The sequence below is a fragment of the Salvelinus fontinalis genome, chromosome 4 (assembly GCF_029448725.1).
Source record: "Salvelinus fontinalis isolate EN_2023a chromosome 4, ASM2944872v1, whole genome shotgun sequence".
Lineage (NCBI taxonomy): Eukaryota > Metazoa > Chordata > Actinopteri > Salmoniformes > Salmonidae > Salvelinus > Salvelinus fontinalis.
Genome location: NC_074668.1, coordinates 8,582,096 through 8,598,695, shown reverse-complemented (window position 1 = coordinate 8,598,695; position 16,600 = coordinate 8,582,096). Strand labels below are relative to the sequence as shown.

Below are 16,600 nucleotides of genomic sequence, written 5' to 3'. Positions count from 1 at the left end.
ACCTGCCTGGTTAAAAAGGAAGGTTCAACTGACCTGCCTGGTTAAAAAGGTTAAAGGAAGGTTCAACTGACCTGTCTGGTTAAAAAGGTCAAAGGAAGGTCCAACTGACCTGTCTGGTTAAAAAGGTTAAAGGAAGGTTCAACTGACCTGTCTGGTTAAAAAGGTTAAAGGAAGGTCCAACTGACCTGTCTGACCTGCCTGGTTAAAAAGGAAGGTTCAACTGACCTGCCTGGTTAAAAAGGAAGGTTCAACTGACCTGCCTGGTTAAAAAGGAAGGTTCAACTGACCTGTCTGGTTAAAAAGGTTAAAGGAGGGTTCATCTGACCTGTCTGGTTAAAGGAAGGTTCAACTGACCTGTCTGGTTAAAAAGGTTAAAGGAAGGTCCAACTGACCTGTCTGGTTAAAAAGGTCAAAGGAAGGATCAACTGACCTGTCTGGTTAAAAAGGTTAAAGGAAGGATCAACTGACCTGCCTGGTTAAAAAGGTTAAAGGAAGGTTCAACTGACCTGTCTGGTTAAAAAGGTTAAAGGAAGGATGACCTGCCTGGTTAAAAAGGAAGGATCAACTGACCTGCCTGGTTAAAAAGGAAGGATCAACTGACCTGCCTGGTTAAAAAGGTTAAAGGAAGGATCAACTGACCTGCCTGGTTAAAAAGGAAGGATCAACTGACCTGCCTGGTTAAAAAGGAAGGTTCAACTGACCTGTCTGGTTAAAAAGGAAGGATCAACTGACCTGCCTGGTTAAAAAGGTTAAAGGAAGGATCAACTGACCTGTCTGGTTAAAAAGGAAGGTTCAACTGACCTGTCTGGTTAAAAAGGAAGGTTCAACTGACCTGTCTGGTTCAACAGGTTAAAGGAAGGTTCAACTGACCTGCCTGGTTAAAAAGGAAGGTTCATCTGACCTGTCTGGTTAAAAAGGTTAAAGGAAGGTTCAACTGACCTGTCTGGTTCAACAGGTTAAAGGAAGGTTCAACTGACCTGCCTGGTTAAAAAGGTTAAAGGAAGGATGACCTGCCTGGTTAAAAAGGAAGGATCAACTGACCTGCCTGGTTAAAAAGGAAGGATCAACTGACCTGCCTGGTTAAAAAGGTTAAAGGAAGGATCAACTGACCTGCCTGGTTAAAAAGGAAGGATCAACTGACCTGCCTGGTTAAAAAGGAAGGTTCAACTGACCTGTCTGGTTAAAAAGGAAGGTTCAACTGACCTGTCTGGTTAAAAAGGAAGGTTCAACTGACCTGTCTGGTTCAACAGGTTAAAGGAAGGTTCAACTGACCTGCCTGGTTAAAAAGGAAGGTTCATCTGACCTGTCTGTTTAAAAAGGTTAAAGGAAGGTTCAACTGACCTGTCTGGTTCAACAGGTTAAAGGAAGGTTCAACTGACCTGCCTGGTTAAAAAGGAAGGTTCAACTGACCTGTCTGGTTAAAAAGGTTAAAAGAAGGTTCAACCGACCTGCCTGGTTAAAAAGGAAGGTTCAACTGACCTGCCTGGTTAAAAAGGAAGGTTCATCTGACCTGCCTAGTTAAAAAGGAAGGTTCAACTGACCTGCCTGGTTAAAAAGGAAGGTTCAACTGACCTGCCTGGTTAAAAAGGAAGGTTCAACTGACCTGCCTGGTTAAAAAGGTTAAAGGAAGGTTCAACTGACCTGTCTGGTTAAAAAGGTCAAAGGAAGGTCCAACTGACCTGTCTGGTTAAAAAGGTTAAAGGAAGGTTCAACTGACCTGTCTGGTTAAAAAGGTTAAAGGAAGGTCCAACTGACCTGTCTGACCTGCCTGGTTAAAAAGGAAGGTTCAACTGACCTGCCTGGTTAAAAAGGAAGGTTCAACTGACCTGTCTGGTTAAAAAGGTTAAAGGAGGGTTCATCTGACCTGTCTGGTTAAAGGAAGGTTCAACTGACCTGTCTGGTTAAAAAGGTTAAAGGAAGGTCCAACTGACCTGTCTGGTTAAAAAGGTCAAAGGAAGGATCAACTGACCTGTCTGGTTAAAAAGGTTAAAGGAAGGATCAACTGACCTGCCTGGTTAAAAAGGTTAAAGGAAGGTTCAACTGACCTGTCTGGTTAAAAAGGTTAAAGGAAGGATGACCTGCCTGGTTAAAAAGGAAGGATCAACTGACCTGCCTGGTTAAAAAGGAAGGATCAACTGACCTGCCTGGTTAAAAAGGTTAAAGGAAGGATCAACTGACCTGCCTGGTTAAAAAGGAAGGATCAACTGACCTGCCTGGTTAAAAAGGAAGGTTCAACTGACCTGTCTGGTTAAAAAGGAAGGATCAACTGACCTGCCTGGTTAAAAAGGTTAAAGGAAGGATCAACTGACCTGTCTGGTTAAAAAGGAAGGTTCAACTGACCTGTCTGGTTAAAAAGGAAGGTTCAACTGACCTGTCTGGTTCAACAGCTTAAAGGAAGGTTCAACTGACCTGCCTGGTTAAAAAGGAAGGTTCATCTGACCTGTCTGGTTAAAAAGGTTAAAGGAAGGTTCAACTGACCTGTCTGGTTCAACAGGTTAAAGGAAGGTTCAACTGACCTGCCTGGTTAAAAAGGAAGGTTCAACTGACCTGTCTGGTTAAAAAGGTTAAAAGAAGGTTCAACTGACCTGCCTGGTTAAAAAGGAAGGTTCAACTGACCTGCCTGGTTAAAAAGGAAGGTTCATCTGACCTGCCTAGTTAAAAAGGAAGGTTCAACTGACCTGCCTGGTTAAAAAGGAAGGTTCAACTGACCTGCCTGGTTAAAAAGGAAGGTTCAACTGACCTGCCTGGTTAAAAAGGTTAAAGGAAGGTTCAACTGACCTGTCTGGTTAAAAAGGTCAAAGGAAGGTCCAACTGACCTGTCTGGTTAAAAAGGTTAAAGGAAGGTTCAACTGACCTGTCTGGTTAAAAAGGTTAAAGGAAGGTCCAACTGACCTGTCTGACCTGCCTGGTTAAAAAGGAAGGTTCAACTGACCTGCCTGGTTAAAAAGGAAGGTTCAACTGACCTGCCTGGTTAAAAAGGAAGGTTCAACTGACCTGTCTGGTTAAAAAGGTTAAAGGAGGGTTCATCTGACCTGTCTGGTTAAAGGAAGGTTCAACTGACCTGCCTGGTTAAAAAGGTCAAAGGAAGGATCATCTGACCTGTCTGGTTAAAAAGGTTCAAGGAAGGTTCAACTGACCTGCCTGGTTAAAAAGGTTAAAGGAAGGTTCAATTGACCTGCCTGGTTAAAAAGGTTAAAGGAAGGTTCAACTGACCTGCCTGGTTAAAAAGGTTAAAGGAAGGTTCAACTGACCTGCCTGGTTAAAAAGGAAGGATCAACTGACCTGCCTGGTTAAAAAGGAAGGATCAACTGACCTGCCTGGTTAAAAAGGTTAAAGGAAGGATCAACTGACCTGCCTGGTTAAAAAGGAAGGATCAACTGACCTGCCTGGTTAAAAAGGAAGGTTCAACTGACCTGTCTGGTTAAAAAGGAAGGATCAACTGACCTGCCTGGTTAAAAAGGTTAAAGGAAGGATCAACTGACCTGTCTGGTTAAAAAGGAAGGTTCAACTGACCTGTCTGGTTAAAAAGGAAGGTTCAACTGACCTGTCTGGTTCAACAGGTTAAAGGAAGGTTCAACTGACCTGCCTGGTTAAAAAGGAAGGTTCATCTGACCTGTCTGGTTAAAAAGGTTAAAGGAAGGTTCAACTGACCTGTCTGGTTCAACAGGTTAAAGGAAGGTTCAACTGACCTGCCTGGTTAAAAAGGAAGGTTCAACTGACCTGTCTGGTTAAAAAGGTTAAAAGAAGGTTCAACTGACCTGCCTGGTTAAAAAGAAAGGTTCAACTGACCTGCCTGGTTAAAAAGGAAGGTTCATCTGACCTGCCTGGTTAAAAAGGAAGGTTCAACTGACCTGCCTGGTTAAAAAGGAAGGTTCAACTGACCTGCCTGGTTAAAAAGGAAGGTTCAACTGACCTGCCTGGTTAAAAAGGTTAAAGGAAGGTTCAACTGACCTGTCTGGTTAAAAAGGTTAAAGGAGGGTTCATCTGACCTGTCTGGTTAAAGGAAGGTTCAACTGACCTGCCTGGTTAAAAAGGTCAAAGGAAGGATCATCTGACCTGTCTGGTTAAAAAGGTTAAAGGAAGGTTCAACTGACCTGCCTGGTTAAAAAGGTTAAAGGAAGGTTCAATTGACCTGCCTGGTTAAAAAGGTTAAAGGAAGGTTCAACTGACCTGCCTGGTTAAAAAGGTTAAAGGAAGGTTCAATTGACCTGCCTGGTTAAAAAGGTTAAAGGAAGGTTCAACTGACCTGTCTGGTTAAAGGAAGGTTCAACTGACCTGCCTGGTTAAAGGAAGGTTCAACTGACCTGCCTGGTTAAAGGAAGGTCCAACTGACCTGTCTGGTTAAAGGAAGGTTCAACTGACCTGTCTGGTTAAAGGAAGGTCCAACTGACCTGTCTGGTTAAAGGAAGGTTCAACTGACCTGTCTGGTTAAAGGAAGGTTCAACTGACCTGTCTGGTTAAAGGAAGGTTCAACTGACCTGTCTGGTTAAAGGAAGGTCCAACTGACCTGTCTGGTTAAAGGAAGGTCCAACTGACCTGTCTGGTTAAAGGAAGGTTCAACTGACCTGTCTGGTTAAAGGAAGGTTCAACTGACCTGTCTGGTTAAAGGAAGGTTCAACTGACCTGTCTGGTTAAAGGAAGGTTCAACTGACCTGTCTGGTTAAAGGAAGGTTCAACTGACCTGTCTGGTTAAAAAGGTTAAAAGAAGGTTCAATGAAATGTAAAGAATGTAAACACGTGTTTAAAGTCATCAGTGTGTCTCACCCTCTAGTCCTGACATTTTCCCTCTCAGACCGGGGGTCGAGGTGCTCCTGGGGGTGGGGGTCGAGGTGCTGCTGGGGGTGGGGGTCAGGGTGCTGGACTTCTCATTCTGGAAATAAAAAAATGCTCGTAATCTACTCATAATAATAATACATTTTTAAAGCACTGAACTCTGTAATGATGAGCAAATCCTAATTTTCCAGATTTGGGGTAAAAGTAGAAACATGCTGTAAATAAAGATTAAAGGGGAAAAAAGCCATAAGAGGTCAGACCATGATGAGGTCTTTGGACTTGCTGGAGGGCGTACTACTAGACGAGGCCATAGAGGCGGGGCTGAGGGGAAGGACTTCCTTCTTCAGCAGACGGCTCTTATCCAATCGGTTCTCACGAGGGGAGTGAGTGGGGCTTCCTCTAGGAGAGGCAGGATCCTAAGGTAACGGCGAAAAGAGAAGAATAGAAAAGAGTTTGGTTGCGTTCCATTTCTATGTATTGTTAAAGTATTGGTTCCATGTTTCATGAACTAAAATAAAAAATAAACATTGTTCTATACTCTTTTCTCAAATGTTGTTCACCAGTGTGTTTACATCCCTGTTAGTGAGCATTTCTCCTTTGCCAAGATAATCCATCCACCTGACAGGTGTGGCATATCAAGAAGCTGATTAAACAGCATGATCATTACACAGGTGCACCTTGTGCTGGGGGCATAAGGTCATTTTAAAATGTGCAGTTTTGTCACACAACACAATGCCACAGATGTCTCAAGTTTTGAGGGAGCGTGCAATTGGCATGCTGACTACAGGAATGTCCACCAGAACTGTTGCCAGACAATTGCATGTTAATTTCTCTACCATAAGCCGCCACCAAAATAATTGTAGAGAATTTGGCAGTACGCCCAACCGGCCTCACAACTGCAGACCACGTGTAACCAAGCCAGCCCAGGACATCCACATACGGCTTCTTCACCTGCGGGATTGTCTGAGACCAGACACCTGGACAGCTGATGAAACTGTGGGTTTGCACAACCAAAGAATTTCTGCACAAACTGTCAGAAACCATCTCAGGGAAGCTCATCTGTGTGCTTATCGTCCTCACCAGGGTTTTGACCTGACTGCAGTTCGGCGTCGTAACCGACATCAGTAGGCAAATGCTTTAGCACGATGGCCACTGGCACGCTGGAGAAGTGTCCTCTTTACGGATTAATCTTGGTTTCAGCTGTACCAGGTAGATGGCAGACGTATGGCGTTGTGTGGGCGAGTGGTTTGCTGATGTCAACGTTGTGAACAGAGTGCCCCATGTAGGTGGTGAGGTTATGGTATTGGGCAGGAATAAGCTACGGACAACGAACACAATTACATTTTATCAATGGCAATTTGAATGCACAGAGATACTGTAACGAGATCCTGAGGTCCATTGTCGTGCCATTCATCCTCCGCCATCACCTCACGTTTCAGCATGATAATGCACCGCCCCATGTCGCAAGGAACTGTAAACATTTCCTGGAAGCTGAAAATGTCACCGTTCCTCCGTGGCCTGCATACTCACCAGACATGTCAACCATTGAGCATGTTTGGGATGCTCTGGATCGGCGTGTACTACAACGTGTTCCAGTTCCCGCCAATATCCAGAAACTTCCGCAGCCATTGAAGGTGGAGTGGGACAACATTCCACAATCAACAGCCTGATCAACGCTATGTGAAGGAGACGTGTCGCGCTGCATGAGGTCACACCAGATACTGACTGGTTTTCTGATCCACGCTCTTAGCCTGTTTTATTAAGGCGTCTGTGACCAACAGATGTATATCTATAATCCCAGTCATGTGAAATCCATAGATTAGGGACTAATGAATTTATTTCAATTGACTGATTTCCTTTATATCAACATTAACATCTTTGAAATTGTTGCATTTTTGCATTTGTTTGTTCAGTATTTATATATTTATTTATATATATATATCTTTTTAGAGAAAGAGAGAATATAACCTCATTAGAGACATCCACCACTAGGCTGTCATCACTCTTCTCCCCGTCGCTGTCCTGAAACAGATACAATATAATACAACTTTATTGTTCCGAGATAGACACAACAACATATTGGTCCTCGGGCGGCAGGTAGCCTAGTGGTTAGAGCGTTGGACTAGTAACCGAAAGGTTGCAAGTTCGAATCCCCGAGCTGACAAGGTAAAATCTGTCGTTCTGCCCCTGAACAAGGCAGTTAACCCACTGTTCCTAGGCTGTTATTGTAAATAAGAATTTGTTCTTAACAGACTTGCCCGGTTAAATATATATATATCCAATTTGTAAGTCGCTCTGGATAGGAGCGTCTGCTAAATGACTTAAATGTAATGTATGTCCGCCTCAACAATTTACCATAGTTAGATACTCTACACCAGGGCGTCATCAGAACATCCTGACAAGCCTGACTGAACTAATCAGCAAAGAGTTTGGTTAGTTGAATCAACCGGGTTAGCGCTGCGCTTTTGAAATATAAATGTGCATCCTCTGGGTTTTGATTTGAAAGTTGCCTCACTCACGTTGCGTGTGGCGCTCAGCTCCTTTTCAGCCATTTTCTGTTTCTTGCTGTCTGAGGAGTCACCTGAACTCCTGTGCTTCTCTACTGCTCGGAAACTGGAGGAGGGGGACACAGGCGGACTCTGAGAGAGAGAGAGGGGGGAGTGTTAATGTTAGTTTACAAGTCTGATTTTGTAAGAGCCCAACGACCTCTCCTCTTAGAGGTGAGCTTATGATAAAAAGGAATGGAGAGAAAGGAGAGGAGAGAATGAAGAGGAGGGGAGAGAAATAAGAGGAGAGGAGAGAAAGGAGAGGAGAGGAGAGGAGAGGAGAGGAGAGGAGAGGAGAGGAGAGGAGAGGAGAGGAGAGGAGAGGAGAGGAGAGGAGAGGATGAAGAGGAGGGGAGAGACTGAAAAGGAGAGAAGAGGAGAGAAAGGAGAGGAGAGAAAGGAGAGGAGAGAAAGGAGAGGATGAAAAGGAGAGGAGAGGAGAGAAGAGGAGAGAAATAAGAGGAGAGGAGAGAAAGGAGAGGAGAGGAAAGAAAGGAGAGGAGAGAAAGAAGTGGAGAAGAGGAAGAGGAGAGGAGGAAGAGAAGAAGGGAGAGAGAGAAAAGGATGAGAGGAGAGGAGGAAGAGGAGAAGGGAGAGAGAAAAAGGATGAGAGGAGAGGAGGAAGAGGAGAAGGGAGAGAGAAAAGGGATGAGAGGAGAATGCAGCAGGACCTTTACCTTGACCTTTACACTAACTCATCCTGCCCTTTACCCGTGCTGTTGGCGTTGATGACTGGCAAACACTGTGTGTGTGTGTGTGTGTGTGTGTGTGTGTGTGTGTGTGTGTGTGTGTGTGTGTGTGTGTGTGGTGTGGTGTGTGTGTCAGTGACTAGATGAAAACAGTTCCAATTTGCTTCCTTCCCCTTCCTCTTGGCACTAACCCTTCAATGTTTATCATTTTCTACAGCCAGACAGTACAGATGACAGATCAGATCAGTATTAGACAGTACAGATGACAGATCAGTATTAGACAGTACAGACGACAGATGACAGAGCAGTATTAGACAGTACAGATGACAGAGCAGTATTAGACAGTATAGATGACAGATCAGAGCAGTATTAGACAGTACAGATGATAGATGACAGAGCAGTATTAGACAGTATAGATGACAGATCAGTATTAGACAGTATAGATGACAGATCAGAGCAGTATTAGACAGTATAGATGACAGATCAGTATTAGACAGTACAGATGACAGATCAGAGCAGTATTAGACAGTATAGATGACAGATGACAGAGCAGTATTAGACAGTACAGATGACAGATGACAGATCAGAGCAGTATTAGACAGTACAGATGACAGATGACAGAGCAGTATTAGACAGTATAGATGACAGATCAGAGCAGTATTAGAAAGTATAGATGACAGATGACAGATCAGATCAGTATTAGACAGTACAGATGACAGATCAGTATTAGACAGTATAGATGACAGATCAGAGCAGTATTAGACAGTACAGATGACAGAGCAGTATTAGACAGTATAGATGACAGATCAGTATTAGACAGTACAGATGACAGATCAGAGCAGTATTAGACAGTATAGATGACAGATCAGAGCAGTAGTAGACAGTACAGATGACAGATCAGTATTAGACAGTACAGATGACAGATCAGTATTAGACAGTACAGATGACAGATCAGAGCAGTATTAGACAGTACAGATGACAGAGCAGTATTAGACAGTATAGATGACAGAGCAGTATTAGACAGTATAGATGACAGATCAGTATTAGACAGTATAGATGACAGATCAGAGCAGTATTAGACAGTATAGATGACAGATCAGTATTAGACAGTACAGATGACAGATCAGAGCAGTATTAGACAGTATAGATGACAGATGACAGAGCAGTATTAGACAGTACAGATGACAGATGACAGATCAGAGCAGTATTAGACAGTACAGATGACAGATGACAGAGCAGTATTAGACAGTATAGATGACAGATCAGAGCAGTATTAGACAGTATAGATGACAGATGACAGATCAGATCAGTATTAGACAGTACAGATGACAGATCAGTATTAGACAGTATAGATGACAGATCAGAGCAGTATTAGACAGTACAGATGACAGATGACAGAGCAGTATTAGACAGTATAGATGACAGATCAGTATTAGACAGTACAGATGACAGATCAGAGCAGTATTAGACAGTATAGATGACAGATCAGAGCAGTAGTAGACAGTACAGATGACAGATCAGTATTAGACAGTACAGATGACAGATCAGTATTAGACAGTACAGATGAAAGATCAGAGCAGTATTAGACAGTACAGATGACAGAGCAGTATTAGACAGTAAGATGACAGAGCAGTATTAGACAGTATAGATGACAGATCAGTATTAGACAGTATAGATGACAGATCAGAGCAGTATTAGACAGTATAGATGACAGATCAGTATCAGACAGTATAGATGACAGATCAGATCAGTATTAGACAATATAGATGACAGATCAGAGCAGTATTAGACAGTACAGATGACAGATCAGAGCAGTATTAGACAGTATAGATGACAGAGCAGTATTAGACAGTACAGATGACAGATCAGAGCAGTATTAGACAGTATAGATGACAGATCAGATCAGTATTAGACAGTACAGATGACAGATCAGAGCAGTATTAGACAGTATAGATGACAGATCAGATCAGTATTAGACAGTACAGATGACAGATCAGATCAGTATTAGACAGTATAGATGACAGATCAGATCAGTATTAGACAGTACAGATGACAGAGCAGTATTAGACAGTACAGATGACAGATCAGAGCAGTATTAGACAGTATAGATGACAGATCAGTATTAGACAGTACAGATGACAGATCAGAGCAGTATTAGACAGTATAGATGACAGATCAGTATTAGACAGTATAGATGACAGATCAGAGCAGTATTAGACAGTATAGATGACAGATCAGAGCAGTATTAGACAGTACAGATGACAGATCAGAGCAGTATTAGACAGTATAGATGACAGATCAGATCAGTATTAGACAGTATAGATGACAGATCAGTATTAGACAGTACAGATGACAGATCAGAGCAGTATTAGACAGTATAGATGACAGAGCAGTATTAGACAGTACAGATGACAGATCAGAGCAGTATTAGACAGTACAGATGACAGATCAGAGCAGTATTAGACAGTATAGATGACAGATCAGATCAGTATTAGACAGTACAGATGACAGATCAGAGCAGTACCAGACAGTACAGATGACAGATCAGAGCAGTATTAGACAGTACAGATGACAGAGCAGTATTAGACAGAACAGATGACAGATCAGAGCAGTATTAGACAGTATAGATGACAGATCAGAGCAGTATTAGACAGTACAGATGACAGATCAGAGCAGTATTAGACAGTATAGATGACAGATCAGATCAGTATTAGACAGTATAGATGACAGAGCAGTATTAGACAGTATAGATGACAGATCAGAGCAGTATTAGACAGTATAGATGACAGATCAGAGCATTATTAGACAGTATAGATGACAGATCAGATCAGTATTAGACAGTATAGATGACAGAGCAGTATTATACAGTACAGATGACAGATCAGAGCATTGTTAGACAGTATAGATGACAGATCAGATCAGTATTAGACAGTATAGATGACAGAGCAGTATTAGACAGTATAGATGACAGATCAGAGCAGTATTAGACAGTACAGATGACAGAGCAGAGCAGTATTAGACAGTATAGATGACAGATCAGAGCAGTATTAGACAGTACAGATGACAGATCAGTATTAGACAGTACAGATGACAGATCAGATCAGTATTAGACAGTACAGATGACAGATCAGAGCAGTATTAGACAGTACAGATGACAGAGCAGTATTAGACAGTACAGATGACAGAGCAGTATTAGACAGTACAGATGACAGATCAGAGCAGTATTAGACAGTACAGATGACAGATCAGATCAGTATTAGACAGTACAGATGACAGATCAGATCAGTATTAGACAGTATAGATGACAGATCAGAGCAGTATTAGACAGTACAGATGACAGATCAGATCAGTATTAGACAGTATAGATGACAGATCAGAGCAGTATTAGACAGTACAGATGACAGATCAGATCAGTATTAGACAGTACAGATGACAGATCAGATCAGTATTAGACAGTATAGATGACAGATCAGAGCAGTATTAGACAGTACAGATGACAGATCAGATCAGTATTAGATAGTACAGATGACAGATCAGATCAGTATTAGACAGTACAGATATCAGATCAGTATTAGACAGTACAGATGACAGATCAGAGCAGTATTAGACAGTACAGATGACAGATCAGATCAGTGTTAGACAGTACAGATGACAGATCAGATCAGTATTAGACAGCATAGATGACAGATCAGAGCAGTATTAGACAGTATAGATGACAGATCAGAGCAGTATTAGACAGTACAGATGACAGATCAGATCAGTATTAGACAGTACAGATGACAGATCAGAGCAGTATTAGACAGTATAGATGACAGATCAGAGCAGTATTAGACAGTACAGATGACAGATCAGAGCAGTATTAGACAGTACAGATGACAGATCAGTATTAGACAGTATAGATGACAGAGCAGTATTAGACAGTATAGATGACAGATCAGAGCAGTATTAGACAGTATAGATGACAGAGCAGTATTAGACAGTATAGATGACAGAGGAGTATTAGACAGTATAGATGACAGATCAGATCAGTATTAGACAGTATAGATGACAGATCAGAGCAGTATTAGACAGTATAGATGACAGATCAGAGCAGTATTAGACAGTATAGATGACAGATCAGAGCAGTATTAGACAGTATAGATGACAGATCAGAGCAGTATTAGACAGTACAGATGACAGATCAGATCAGTATTAGACAGTATAGATGACAGATCAGAGCAGTATTAGACAGTATAGATGACAGATCAGTATTAGACAGTACAGATGACAGATCAGAGCAGTATTAGACAGTACAGATGACAGATCAGATCAGTATTAGACAGTATAGATGACAGATCAGAGCAGTATTAGACAGTACAGATGACAGATCAGATCAGTATTAGACAGTATAGATGACAGATCAGAGCAGTATTAGACAGTACAGATGACAGATCAGAGCAGTATTAGACAGTATAGATGACAGATCAGAGCAGTATTAGACAGTACAGATGACAGATCAGAGCAGTATTAGACAGTATAGATGACAGATCAGATCAGTATTAGACAGTATAGATGACAGATCAGAGCATTATTAGACAGTATAGATGACAGATCAGAGCAGTATTAGACAGTACAGATGACAGATCAGAGCAGTATTAGACAGTATAGATGACAGATCAGATCAGTATTAGACAGTACAGATGACAGATCAGTATTAGACAGTACAGATGACAGATCAGATCAGTATTAGACAGTACAGATGACAGATCAGAGCAGTATTAGACAGTATAGATGACAGATCAGATCAGTATTAGACAGTACAGATGACAGATCAGATCAGTATTAGACAGTATAGATGACAGAGCAGTATTAGACAGTATAGATGACAGATCAGAGCAGTATTAGACAGTATAGATGACAGATCAGAGCAGTATTAGACAGTATAGATGACAGATCAGAGCAGTATTAGACAGTACAGATGACAGATCAGAGCAGTATTAGACAGTACAGATGTCAGATCAGATCAGTATTAGACAGTATAGATGACAGAGCAGTATTAGACAGTATAGATGACAGATCAGAGCAGTATTAGACAGTACAGATGACAGATCAGAGCAGTATTAGACAGTACAGATGACAGATCAGATCAGTATTAGACAGTACAGATGACAGATCAGAGCAGTATTAGACAGTACAGATGACAGATCAGATCAGTATTAGACAGTACAGATGACAGATCAGAGCAGTATTAGACAGTACAGATGACAGATCAGAGCAGTATTAGACAGTACAGATGACAGATCAGATCAGTATTAGACAGTACAGATGACAGATCAGATCAGTATTAGACAGTACAGATGACAGATCAGATCAGTATTAGACAGTATAGATGACAGATCAGAGCAGTATTAGACAGTACAGATGACAGAGCAGTATTAGACAGTACAGATGACAGATCAGATCAGTATTAGACAGTACAGATGACAGATCAGAGCATTATTAGACAGTATAGATGACAGATCAGAGCAGTATTAGACAGTATAGATGACAGATCAGAGCAGTATTAGACAGTACAGATGACAGATCAGAGCAGTATTAGACAGTACAGATGACAGATCAGATCAGTATTAGACAGTATAGATGACAGATCAGTATTAGACAGTATAGATGACAGATCAGAGCAGTATTAGACAGTACAGATGACAGATCAGAGCAGTATTAGACAGTATAGATGACAGATCAGATCAGTATTAGACAGTACAGATGACAGAGCAGTATTAGACAGTACAGATGACAGATCAGATCAGTATTAGACAGTATAGATGACAGATCAGAGCAGTATTAGACAGTACAGATGACAGATCAGATCAGTATTAGACAGTACAGATGACAGATCAGTATTAGACAGTATAGATGACAGATCAGATCAGTATTAGACAGTATAGATGACAGATCAGTATTAGACATTACAGATGACAGATCAGAGCAGTATTAGACAGTACAGATGACAGATCAGAGCAGTATTAGACAGTATAGATGACAGATCAGATCAGTATTAGACAGTACAGATGACAGATCAGATCAGTATTAGACAGTATAGATGACAGATCAGAGCAGTATTAGACAGTATAGATGACAGATCAGATCAGTATTAGACAGTACAGATGACAGATCAGATCAGTATTAGACAGTATAGATGACAGATCAGAGCAGTATTAGACAGTACAGATGACAGATCAGAGCAGTATTAGACAGTATAGATGACAGATCAGAGCAGTAATAGACAGTATAGATGACAGATCAGTATTAGACAGTATAGATGACAGATCAGAGCAGTATTAGACAGTATAGATGACAGATCAGATCAGTATTAGACAGTGTAGATGACAGAGCAGTATTAGACAGTATAGATGACAGATCAGAGCATTATTAGACAGTATAGATGACAGATCAGAGCAGTATTAGACAGTACAGATGACAGATCAGAGCAGTATTAGACAGTATAGATGACAGATCAGAGCAGTAATAGACAGTATAGATGACAGATCAGAGCATTATTAGACAGTATAGATGACAGATCAGAGCAGTATTAGACAGTACAGATGACAGATCAGATCAGTATTAGACAGTACAGATGACAGATCAGATCAGTATTAGACAGTACAGATGACAGATCAGAGCAGTATTAGACAGCATAGATGACAGATCAGATCAGTATTAGACAGTACAGATGACAGATCAGATCAGTATTAGACAGCATAGATGACAGAGCAGTATTAGACAGTACAGATGACAGATCAGATCAGTATTAGACAGTATAGATGACAGATCAGAGCAGTATTAGACAGTACAGATGACAGAGCAGTATTAGACAGTACAGATGACAGATCAGATCAGTATTAGACAGTATAGATGACAGATCAGATCAGTATTAGACAGTACAGATGACAGATCAGATCAGTATTAGACAGTATAGATGACAGATCAGAGCAGTATTAGACAGTACAGATGACAGAGCAGTATTAGACAGTACAGATGACAGATCAGAGCATTATTAGACAGTATAGATGACAGATCAGAGCAGTATTAGACAGTATAGATGACAGATCAGTATTAGACAGTATAGATGACAGATCAGATCAGTATTAGACAGTATAGATGACAGATCAGATCAGTATTAGACAGTATAGATGACAGATCAGTATTAGACAGTATAGATGACAGATCAGATCAGTATTAGACAGTATAGATGACAGATCAGATCAGTATTAGACAGTATAGATGACAGATCAGTATAAGACAGTATAGATGACAGATCAGATCAGTATTAGACAGTATAGATGACAGATCAGATCAGTATTAGACAGTATAGATGACAGATCAGTATTAGACAGTATAGATGACAGATCAGATCAGTATTAGACAGTACAGATGACAGATCAGATCAGTATTAGACAGTACAGATGACAGATCAGAGCAGTATTAGACAGTACAGATGACAGATCAGTATTAGACAGTACAGATGACAGATCAGATCAGTATTAGACAGTACAGATGACAGATCAGATCAGTATTAGACAGTATAGATGACAGATCAGAGCAGTATTAGACAGTACAGATGACAGAGCAGTATTAGACAGTACAGATGACAGATCAGATCAGTATTAGACAGTACAGATGACAGATCAGAGCATTATTAGACAGTATAGATGACAGATCAGAGCAGTATTAGACAGTACAGATGACAGATCAGAGCATTATTAGACAGTACAGATGACAGATAAGATCAGTATTAGACAGTACAGATGACAGATCAGAGCAGTATTAGACAGTACAGATGACAGATCAGAGCATTATTAGACAGTACAGACGACAGATCAGATCAGTATTAGACAGTATAGATGACAGATCAGAGCAGTATTAGACAGTACAGATGACAGATGACAGATCAGTATTAGACAGTATAGATGACAGATCAGAGCAGTAGTAGACAGTATAGATGACAGATCAGAGCAGTATTAGACAGTACAGATGACAGATCAGAGCAGTATTAGACAGTACAGATGACAGATCAGAGCAGTATTAGACAGTACAGATGACAGATCAGTATTAGACAGTATAGATGACAGATCAGAGCAGTATTAGACAGTACAAATGACAGATCAGAGCAGTATTAGACAGTATAGATGACAGATCAGATCAGTATTAGACAGTACAGATGACAGATCAGTATTAGACAGTACAGATGACAGATCAGATCAGTATTAGACAGTACAGATGACAGATCAGAGCAGTATTAGACAGTATAGATGACAGATCAGATCAGTATTAGACAGTACAGATGACAGATCAGTATTAGACAGTACAGATGACAGATCAGATCAGTATTAGACAGTATAGATGACAGAGCAGTATTAGACAGTATAGATGACAGATCAGAGCAGTATTAGACAGTATAGATGACAGATCAGATCAGTATTAGACAGTATAGATGACAGAGCAGTATTAGACAGTATAGATGACAGATCAGAGCAGTATTAGACAGTATAGATGACAGATCAGAGCAGTATTAGACAGTATAGATGACAGATCAGAGCAGTATTAGACAGTACA

General features: G+C 41.0%; 1 protein-coding gene across 1 annotated transcript in view; it reads right to left on the bottom strand.

Moving 5' to 3' along the window:
• Positions 1–4,602: 4,602 nt before the first annotated feature.
• LOC129852750 (transducin-like enhancer protein 4) overlaps positions 4,603–16,600 on the bottom strand; it is a gene marked incomplete at its 5' end in the record, with an annotated part of 159,736 nt that continues 147,738 nt past the window's right edge. Inside the window, 4 exons of the mRNA XM_055918410.1 lie at positions 4,603–4,870; positions 5,034–5,189; positions 6,742–6,795; positions 7,293–7,412. Coding sequence (XP_055774385.1) covers positions 4,751–4,870; positions 5,034–5,189; positions 6,742–6,795; positions 7,293–7,412 — 450 coding nt within the window. The remainder of the gene's footprint in view (positions 4,871–5,033; positions 5,190–6,741; positions 6,796–7,292; positions 7,413–16,600) is intronic.